The following is a 10,366-nucleotide window of genomic DNA, read 5'->3' as shown; positions in this document are numbered from 1 at the left end:
TGGCGAAGGTGGCGCCGGTTGACGGTGGTAGTAGGGTGGTGGTGGTAGAGATGACGGAGGCGAGAGATGACAGAGAGTGTCTTCTCTTTGTAGAGTCTCGTTGTCGTCGTTGTTCTGTGGTTCGTGTTTCCGAAGATCAATATCGAGCGGGTCGTTCGGAGAGAGAGAGTGAGTAACTACCGGCGTGGTCGCTGAGCGAATGAGGTGCTCAACGCTCGACGTACGTTTAAAGGTTCTGGGGATGACAAAATTGTTCACCTCCGTCGTCCAATCGGATCGAGCGTCGGCGAGCGCACACTAGACACAAATGCGTGTGAGATATTTTTGGATATTTTCATAGTTCTCGGTCTAGGGCGACAGCCGGCGCCGTTCCGAGGAGGGTTCGACCTGATTCTTGTAGTCGAGTGTTGGTCTGGTAAGGTTAATGTAGTGATTTCAGTGTTTTGTTGCGGAGCGTTCGGTACCGTTTCCATGTATCGCATCCGGGACACGTGTGTCTCCACAGATACGATCACGTGATTTTGTATTTTAGGCATACAGTAGGACCTCAAAGATACGAACACCTCGGGAAATTGGGTGTTCGTAATTGTGAAATGTTCATAAGTCTGAAGTTTGTAATATCGATGATTACATAACTTGTGAAAACAGGAGTACACTGTATGGCTAACAAAAAGGATAAGTACGTGAACTACAGTAACTGTGAGAGTGTAAGAACGAATTCAAGGGTTACTAAAATAACAATCCATTGTCTTTTGCTTCAAGGCAGAACCCCTTTTTTGTCCTGCAAGGTCCAGGAGCTCTCTCAAAAGCAAAAGTGCGCGTGCGCGTGGCTACATTACGTGATCAAATTTTGCAAGAGCGCGCGCTCGCGCTAGAGCATGCTGTTCGGTTGACCGGTCAGTTCGGTTGTCTGGTGTTCGTATCTTTGAGGTCCTACTGTATTTGTAAGTTTTAGCTTGCCGCTGGCTCAGAATCAAGACGACGAGACAGATGAGTGATGAATGTTGTGCCGACCGCCGTCCGCCAGACGCTCCATCGTGGTGGGAGTCCCTTGTGAGGTGTCGTGTCGTTTGATCTCTTCTCCCTTGTGTCGTTCCTGTCTTTTTCGTCGGGATGAGGTGTGTACCTGTGGTGTATGTGTGTTTGTGTGCGTGTACGACGGGGTGCAGTGGTGGGAGAAGCCGTGTACTCGTGTCGGGTCAGTTATCTGTTGTCATGCAATTATGTATGGTCGTGTATTACTTATAGGTTAGGTGTAGTTAGGTGTTATGTTGTTATTTCGATGTATTATTTTTTGTTATTTATTGTTGTTAAGGTTGGGGTTTTAGGGTTAGGGTGGGGTTTAGGGTTAGGGTCAGGGTTAGGGGTAGGGGTCAAGTTTTAGATTAATGGTTGTCTGTCCAGTCCGTCTGGCTATTGTGACCGAGGTGTGTCGGTCTACTGGCTGGCTGGCTGACTGGTCATTAGGGTAAATCTGTAACAGTCTGTGTCGTTCTATAATCTGACTGACTCGTTGTTGGGCTAGATGTTGAAGTCTTAGTTGGAAGAATTATTGTTACCGTGTGTCCAGTGGTGATAGTCTTTCGGATGCGTGTCTGGCTGTCTGGCTAAAAGTCTGGTTGGGGTCTTATGAGTCTGATTATTCTGTTTGTCAGAATGGAAAAAATTAGAGTGGAAAAAATTTATTATTGAGCATGTGGGTCTGGTTGTCTGGGTAACAGTCTGATTGGTGTCTTATAAGTCTAATTATTCTGTTTGTCAGATATGAAAAAATTAGAGTGGAGAAAATTATTATTTGGTTGACTAACCAATCGGTCTGACTAGGATGATAACGGTGTTTCGTTCAATAGTCTGACTGACTAGTTATTGGGCTAGATGTTGAACGTCTTAGTTGGAAGAATTATTGTTCCAGTTCTTCCGGTAATGATAATCTTTCAGATGCAGGTCTAGCTGTCTGGCTAACAGTCTGATTGGGGTCTTATAAGTCTGATTATTCTGTTTGTCAGAGTGGAAAAAATTTATTATTGAGGGTGCGGGTCTGGTTGTTTGGGTAACAGTCTGATTGGTGTCTTATAAGTCTGATTATTCTGTTTGTCAAATATGAAAAAATTAAAGTGGAGATAATTATTATTTGGTTGAGTAACCAATCGGTCTGACTAGAATGACAACGGTGTGTCGTTCATAGTCTGACTGAGTGGTTATTGGGCTAGATGTTGAAAGTCTTAGTTGGAAGAATTATTGTTATCGTGTGTCTGGTGATGATAGTCTTTCGGGTGCATGTCTGGTTGTCTGGCTAAGAGTTTGATTGGGGTCTTATGATTCTGATTATTCTGTTTGTCAGAGTGGAAAAAATTTACTATTGAGGGTGTGGGTCTGGTTGTTTGGGTAACAGTCTGATTGGTGTCTTATAAGTCTGATTATTCTGTTTGTCAAATATGAAAAAATTAGTGGAGATAATTATTATTTGGTTGACTAACCAATCGGTCTGACTAGAGTGACAACAGTGTGTAGTTCATGTGTGTGTGTGTGTGCACGTGTGCAAGTGTGTGTGTGTGTGCACGTGTGTGTGTGTGTGTGTGTGTGTGTGTGTGTGTGTGTGTGCGTGTGCGTGCATGTGTGTATGTGTGTGCACGTGTGTTTGTGTGTGTGTGTGTGTGTGTGTGTGCAAGTGTGTGTGTGTGTGTGCAAGTGTGTGTGTGTGCACGTGTGTGTGTGTGTGTGTGTGTGTGTGTGTGTGTGTGTGTGTGTGTGTGTGTGTGTGAATGTCATGCATTTATCACATTTCTTATATGTCTGCCTGTCTCTGTTTGTTTGCATGTGTCTACCTCTATCCCTACATCATGTCCATGTCTGTAGGTCGTCTACGAACTCTATACGAATTATCTTGTGTTTCTATTCGCCAACTGCTCGGTCCATCAAGAATCGACAAAATCGATCAACTTCCCTTACCACCTTCACTCAGAATGTACCTCGAAGACATGTTCTACAGGTCACCTCCTGACAGTCGATGACACAGTTCATGTTGACCGAGTTTACTGTCGACGTCAATTATATAAACAGTTGTACACATGAGGAATATGGATTATGTTGTTGCTGAATGATAATAGATGGTATGATTGCTTTATGAGATTTGAGCGGTTTATGAACGTTTGCTGATGTAATGAGGTATGTTTGATAGAAAAACGTGAATATGGAGCTTGAAGTGATATAATAATATAATATGGTATCATTAGATGCTCTTACACTTGCATACACGCCAAGTATCTTACCATAAAAATACAGTTGGATAAACGTAACAAAATGTCAAATACACACAAACTAAAAATAAGGTAATTTGTTAACACAAAATGTTATGGACATTTCAGACTTTATTGACATGATGATTTCGAGTTCTTCATCCAAATCTCCCGCTGTGATGAGTTCTCCATTCTGAGTTGAGAATGCAGCATGTAACCACCTTTTGTGTGTCATGAGTGGAAGAGGAAGCCATTTGGTAGATCTCTCATCATATAATTCGCGATCGGATCGTGATCCATTCTGGTCTAGTGTAGACAGGCCTTAAGTATACTTACAACACACACACACACCACACATACGCGTGCGCACATACACACACACATACAAACACACACACACACACACACACACACACACACACACACACACACACACACACACACACACCACATATACACGCACACACACCCCCCCTAAGGCTTTACACCCTATTTTCATAAGATCGACCAACAAGCTCCTGTGTAATGATAGCCACACATACCGCCACTGCAAGTCACATGATGCTGTACCTAATAGCTACTCGTATAGCGCCGAGAATGCATGGACAAGTCTTAATGACACAACATCATGCAACAGCTGCATATGTGGACTGACACGTGCACTCTTGTAGTGTACAGCAACAACTCTGTTGTCCAACTTGTCAAGTTCAAGACTCGATCCACAACCGGCAATACAGAACGTCATTGATCCACTCTGACGTGTGAGTTTTGGGTGCAAAATTGCCTTTCATCAAGTCATCACAATTGCATTTCTTTCTGTATTCGATGAAGTCGGGAATGATCATGTCGAGGTCTACTGGGTGGATTGATAGCCACTCAACAGGTTGGTTGTCTCCATCGGCTACTGCGAGAGTCTTCCACAAAACCAAACTCTCACCAATGTCACAACACGTCTGTAGTATAGAACAATCAATCAGCAAGAACTCTTGCATAACTGGGATGACCAGCAGATACAATTTTGTCTGTGAAACATGAAGGTGCATGAGATAGAAAAGGAAAAATGACAAAGTGAACAAGAAGAGGAGAGACAGACAGACACTACAAATATGGGTTAATAGTTTATGTTGATTGATATCAACATGTGTGAAAGGTGTAATACAAAAAGAATGGTTAAGAATAAGTGAGGGGCATTGATGTGTAGTTGGGGTAGCAAAAGAGATACAATGCAGACAATATGGTTCTGTAGCACATAAAGTTACTAAAGCAGGTAAACTATTTTATGTGTTTGTTTGTCTGTTTGTCTGTCTGTCTATCTGTCTGTCAACACACATTTCCTAAAATGACAACAACAATACTTTTGCAGTCCAATAAAACAGTTACAAACACCCTCACACCTATGGACACACAATTACACAAACAAACAAACAAACAAACAAACACACAACTAAATAAATAAAGTGAGTTTACATTGAGCTGTTGCCATTTCGAGTGAGAACAAATAGTCTCCAATTTCTTTCATTTTGCTCTGATCAACTGCCATAAACCTACATGTCAACATCTGATCAGGCATGCATGCAAATGTACACATGCAAACACACACGCACACAGACAGACTGATTGACACACACACACACACACACACACACACACACACACACACACACACACACACACACACACACACACGTGCACACACACACACACACACACACACACACACACACACACACCATAAATTTCTACCACAAACAACACCTTAGATCCTTCAAAATACAGCAAACCACTTGCACCCTTGTGCAATACAAACTTTCCCACTTTCCAGTTGTGTCTCCGATGTCTCTATTGCAGCAACAAAACTATTCAACATCCAATTCTTTAGCAACATGCACACATAGCCACTTTCTCATCCAACATACCTTTTTCATTAAGAATCCTTGCCTTGTTATTTCCACAATTTTTCCACCTGACTGACCCATGCATCTGCACGTGTCACACACATAATTAATTAATTAAGTAAGTAAGTAAATAAAAATAGTTTCTTTACTGACTGTTGAAGTGCCACACTGTGTCTGCATGCCACATTCAGAACCCGAGCCTGTCTCTGAGCTGGTCAATTCTGCATTTCTTGACAATGTACTGAAACACTGTTCTACTGGTTTGGATGGTGTGAGAGCAGACTGGAAGAACACAATGAGACAAATAGAAACAAGTATGAAGTAGTAGACATACATGGCAATGTCATGTAGTGTGTACTGTGTCCACAGTAATCGACACTCAAATTTCTGTGATTGTGTGTGTGTGTGTGTGTGTGTGTGTGTGTGTGTGTGTGTGTGTGTGTGTGTGTGTGTGTGTGTGTGTGTGTGTGTGTGTGTGTGTGTGTGTGTGTGTGTGTGTGTGTCTGTCTGTCTGTCATCTGACATGCAGATCAAATCAACTAAACACATACTTACAAATCTATACAAAACTTCTACACAATCCACAAACGCCAACTTCTTCGAATGTGAATGCTTCTTGAACAACTCTTTACTCGACCCTCCCACCGGCTCAAGATATGATTCGTTCAACAGACTGTTTGCTAATTGACATCCTTCCTCCCTCATTGTGACAAACGACCACGACAACAACCACTCACTTAACTCACAACCTTCACATGCAACAAACAAAATTTTTGTGCAAGTAAACTTAGACAAGGATAAGACACACAATACACCAGCAAAACAGTCTTTGTATGTTTTCAGTGCACTCTTGTGCTCACCGAGTGCAATGCCAGCATCAGGGTCTTGCATGGCGGCTATCAGTTCACTAAACATCATCGACTTAGTTTAGTCATGAAAGTAGATACAATGAGTGACAAGTACAGCAAAGTAAGCAAATTGGTTGTAACATATGACATGAGGTAGAAGGTTTGTGTAGAAGCAGTAGTTGATATCAATAAATTATTCTCTTGTTATAAAGTTGAGTAAGTGGCATGTTGTCAAGCACAACACTTTTGATTAATTATATACTTATGTAACATGTTTTGGTTTCACAGTCTGTTCACCAATGGTCACAACAGACAGACAGACAAACAGATGGACAGATGTACGGACCTCTGATGGACAGACAAATGGACAGACAGAAGGATAGACGGACAAATAGATAGGCAAACAGACAGACAAATAGATAGGCAAACAGACAGACAAACAGACAAACAGACAAACAGACAGAAATGGATAGACAGACAAAAAGACAGAAACAGACGACCAGACTGATAAATGAAGTGACTGACAGAGAAACAGACTACCAGACAGCCAGACAGGCGACAGACAGACAAACAGACAGACAAACAGATGGACAGATGCATGGACTTCTGAGGAATGGACGAATAGATAGGCAAACAGAGAGACAGACTAACAAATGGATAGACGGACAAAAAGACAGACAAACAAACGGCCAGACAGACAAACAAACGGCCAGACAGACAATGAACAAAAGGACAGAAATTAAGGCAGACAGACAGATGGACAGATGCATAGACTTCTGGGAGACGGACGAATGGACAGACAGAAGGATAGACAGACAAATAGATAGGCAAACAGAGAGACAGACACAGAGAGACAGACAAATAGATAGAAGGACAAAAAGCAGATAAACCGATAGCCAGACAGATAAATGAACAGAGTGACAGACAAGCAGGCAGGCAGATAAAAATACTGAGACAGACAGACAGACAGACAGACAGACTGATAGATTAACAACAAACAGACAAAGAAACTGACAGACAGATAGAGAGACAATCAAACTAAAGACACATAATACACTCCATGCCATACATAATCACTCACCTATTATGAGCATCAAGCAATGGCCTGGCAGTTGAACGAATGTCACATTCAGCAACCATTGGATTCGCAATCTGAAACAAAATACCAAAACACATCATCACAAACAGAACCAAGACAACACACAGACATAAACACAAAACCGTTTTGTCTTGCTCCAGCTGTCGTATCGTATCACCGATCACCTCAGCCCAACTATCTCCAGTCTCAGTGTCTGGAGCTTGCAGTAAGAACTCGGTGCCGTGGACAGTCGTCAGTCGAATGACATTCTATCAAGAAACAACAAACCTACACGTGTATCATGGCTCACTATACAGTAAACCTAAAGTGAAACGCAGCAATAAACACACATAAACGTATGGAGAAAATCAGAGAAGACTGTGAATTGGCATGCAGTCAATGTGGTTACACATAAAAATATGTTTATCTATGAACGCCTGCTGAAGGCAACAGATTGCCTTGTAATCATCAATAATCTCATACAACCCAACACGTTCACTACACTCGCATCCTACAGATCCTTCTCTTGTCTTAATCCCAGGCATGGATGTATGGGGTGGCCTATCAATCCGGAGGGCCCAAGCCAGCCAGACTGGAATGACCAGTCCAAACGAGCAGTAAAACTTTTGCATAAGTTTGTCTGCTAATTTTCATGAATAATTTAGAGTCCAGTTGGACCGAGCTATCAGATGTAAGTATGTTTAAAGGTATCCAGTCAGCCTTCTGTGACCAAATGCTTAGAGTAAGTACACTCGGCTAAGTTGTTAACACACACGCGTGCGTGCGCACACACACACACACACACACACACACACACACACACAAACTCACACATTGCCTAATACACACACCCACACACCCACAAACCCACACACACACACACACACACACACACACACACACACACACACACACACACACACACACACACCCTTTCCGTGGATCCTTCTCCAGCAGTCCAGCTAGTAAAGATCTTGACAAACAAGACGCTCGTTGAGGAAACTTGATTGCTTCCAAAGAGAACAACCAACATCAGCATCATTCAAATTTCAAACCATCACCTCACACATACAGTTAGAATGAGCTCAAACAACACTTCATGGTCTCTGTTATAAAACGGCAGCCGACCACAAATCATCTCAACATGACCACACCCACACCCCACCAGTCAACAGCTCGACCGTAATCACTTTCTTCTAAAACCTACAAATACAAAGAAACACTTGATTTGCCATCACTGATGAGACAAAGTTGCCAGACAATTGGCTATCACCTCGGGTGCTAGATATTCTGGTGTTCCACAGAAGGTGCTGGTCGTTGTGTCTTTCGTGATGTCTTCTTTCCTGGAATGTTAGCTTTCAATGAACATTAGTCTAGTTGTATTACTGTAGTTCTTTGCAGAATTGTATCATAGTTTGATGTAAGAAATAAATGACAGAGAGACAGACAGACAGACAGACAGATAAATAAACAGACTGACAGACAGCGAATAAACAAACAGTCAGACAGACAAGCAGACAGACAGGCAGGCAGACACAAAGACAGGCAGACAGACAGACAGATGGACTGACAGACAAACTAACAGACAGAGAAACCAAGAGACAGACATACAGAAAGAGTGACAATCAAACTAAAGACAGATAATACACTCCATGCTATACATAATCACTCACCTATTATGAGCATCAAGCAATGGCCTGGCAGTTGAACGAATGTCACATTCAGCAACCATTGGATTCGCAATCTGAAACAAAACACCAAAACACATCATCACAAACAGAACCAAGACAACACACAGACATAAACACAAAACCGTTTCGTCTTGCTCCAGCTGTCATATCGTATCGCCGATCACCTCAGCCCAACTATCTCCAGTCTCAGTGTCTGGAGCTTGCAGTAAGAACTCGGTGCCATTGACAGTCGTCAGTCGAATGACATTCTATCAAGAAACAACAAACCTACACATGTATCATGGCTCACTATACAGTAAACCTAAAGTGAAACGCAGCAATGAACACACATAAACGTATGAAGAAAATCAGAGAAGACTGTGAATTGGACACATGCAGTCAATGTGGTTACACATAAAAATATGTTTATCTATGAACGCCTGCTGAAGGCAACAGATTGCCTTGTAATCATCAATAATCTCATACAACCCAACACATTCACTACACTCGCATCCTACAGATCCTTCTCTTGTCTTAAACCAGACATGGATGGATGGGGTGCCCACCGATCCAAAGGGCCCGAGATAGCCAGCCAGACTGGAATGCCCAATCCACATGAGCAGTGGAACTTTTGCATAAGATTGTCTGCTAATTTGCATGAATAATTTAGAGTCCAGTTGGACAGAAGTCCACACACACACACACACACACACACACACACACACACACACACACACACACACACACACACACACGAACACACACACACACACACACACACACACACACGAACACACACACACACACACACACACCACACATACACACACGTGCACACACTCACACACACACACACACACACACACACACACACACACACACCGCCCAACACACACACACACACACACACACACACACACTGCCCAACACACACACACACACACACACACACACACACACACACACACACACTGCCCAACACACACACACACACACACACACACATACACACACACACACACTGCCCAACACACACACACACACACACACACACACACACACACACACACACTGCCCAACACACACACACACACACACACTGCCCAACACACACACACACACACACACACACACACACACACACACACAAACACACACACACACACACACACACACAAACACACACACACACACACACACACACACACACACACACACACACACACACACACACACACAAACACACACACACGCGACTCACAAGAAGACAGACAGAAAGGCAAGACATTGCACAGGCAACTAGCAAACAAAAAACTACAAAGCAAACTGCCAGACAAACACAAAAACAAGCAGCGAGTGAATAAATGAGAATAAAGACCAACAAACACAAAAACTAAGACAAACAGACAACCAGACTGATAAATAAACAAACAACAACACGAATCACAAACATCATGCACAATCACTAACCAACAGCTACTGACACGCCCATTTCTCTAGTCCACACGCCAACGTCACACCTACCAGATCCATAAGGAAATGAGGACTACAACACAAAACATTCATTAACTCATTAAACTCATCAAGCAACCAACCACCATCTACTCCACAAATTAGACAAACCAAATCTCTACTTCCT

General features: G+C 42.6%; 2 protein-coding genes and 1 long non-coding RNA gene across 11 annotated transcripts in view; 1 reads left to right on the top strand and 2 right to left on the bottom strand.

Moving 5' to 3' along the window:
• Positions 1-16: 16 nt before the first annotated feature.
• On the top strand, positions 17-3,327 carry LOC134176624 (uncharacterized). 2 transcript variants are annotated; one of them, XR_009969304.1, is made up of 3 exons: positions 17-896; positions 956-1,118; positions 2,857-3,327. It is a non-coding gene; the product is annotated as an uncharacterized LOC134176624 (long non-coding RNA). The 2 variants fall into 2 exon arrangements; XR_009969303.1 differs by having other exon boundaries at positions 950-1,118.
• A 17-nt stretch (positions 3,328-3,344) lies between these two features.
• Positions 3,345-8,139, bottom strand: LOC134176623 (pleckstrin-like). 8 transcript variants are annotated; one of them, XM_062643297.1, is made up of 10 exons: positions 7,989-8,139; positions 7,201-7,326; positions 7,061-7,131; positions 5,992-6,038; positions 5,687-5,880; positions 5,285-5,413; positions 5,153-5,216; positions 4,992-5,075; positions 4,704-4,780; positions 3,345-4,258 (listed from the first exon to the last, which is right to left on the bottom strand). In XM_062643297.1, exons 1-8 carry the CDS (start codon positions 8,097-8,099, stop codon positions 5,002-5,004), a joined length of 816 nt encoding a protein of 271 aa, XP_062499281.1. In that variant the 5' UTR covers positions 8,100-8,139; the 3' UTR covers positions 3,345-4,258; positions 4,704-4,780; positions 4,992-5,001. The 8 variants fall into 8 exon arrangements, with proteins under 8 accessions (XP_062499281.1, XP_062499280.1, XP_062499273.1 ...); XM_062643296.1 differs by having other exon boundaries at positions 3,345-4,189; positions 5,052-5,092; positions 5,687-6,038; XM_062643289.1 differs by having other exon boundaries at positions 5,687-6,038.
• Positions 8,140-8,729: 590 nt separating this feature from the next.
• Positions 8,730-10,366, bottom strand: part of LOC134176621 (uncharacterized) — an 8,005-nt gene continuing 6,368 nt past the window's right edge. The window contains exons 11-13 of the mRNA XM_062643287.1: positions 10,198-10,273; positions 8,871-8,996; positions 8,730-8,801 (exon numbers count right to left, since the gene is read on the bottom strand). The gene's annotated coding sequence lies outside the window, so the exon portion shown is untranslated. The remainder of the gene's footprint in view (positions 8,802-8,870; positions 8,997-10,197; positions 10,274-10,366) is intronic.

This window comes from Corticium candelabrum, chromosome 2 (assembly GCF_963422355.1).
Source record: "Corticium candelabrum chromosome 2, ooCorCand1.1, whole genome shotgun sequence".
Lineage (NCBI taxonomy): Eukaryota > Metazoa > Porifera > Homoscleromorpha > Homosclerophorida > Plakinidae > Corticium > Corticium candelabrum.
The sequence above is the reverse complement of the archived record's forward strand: the minus strand, read 5'-3'. Positions and strand labels throughout refer to the sequence as shown.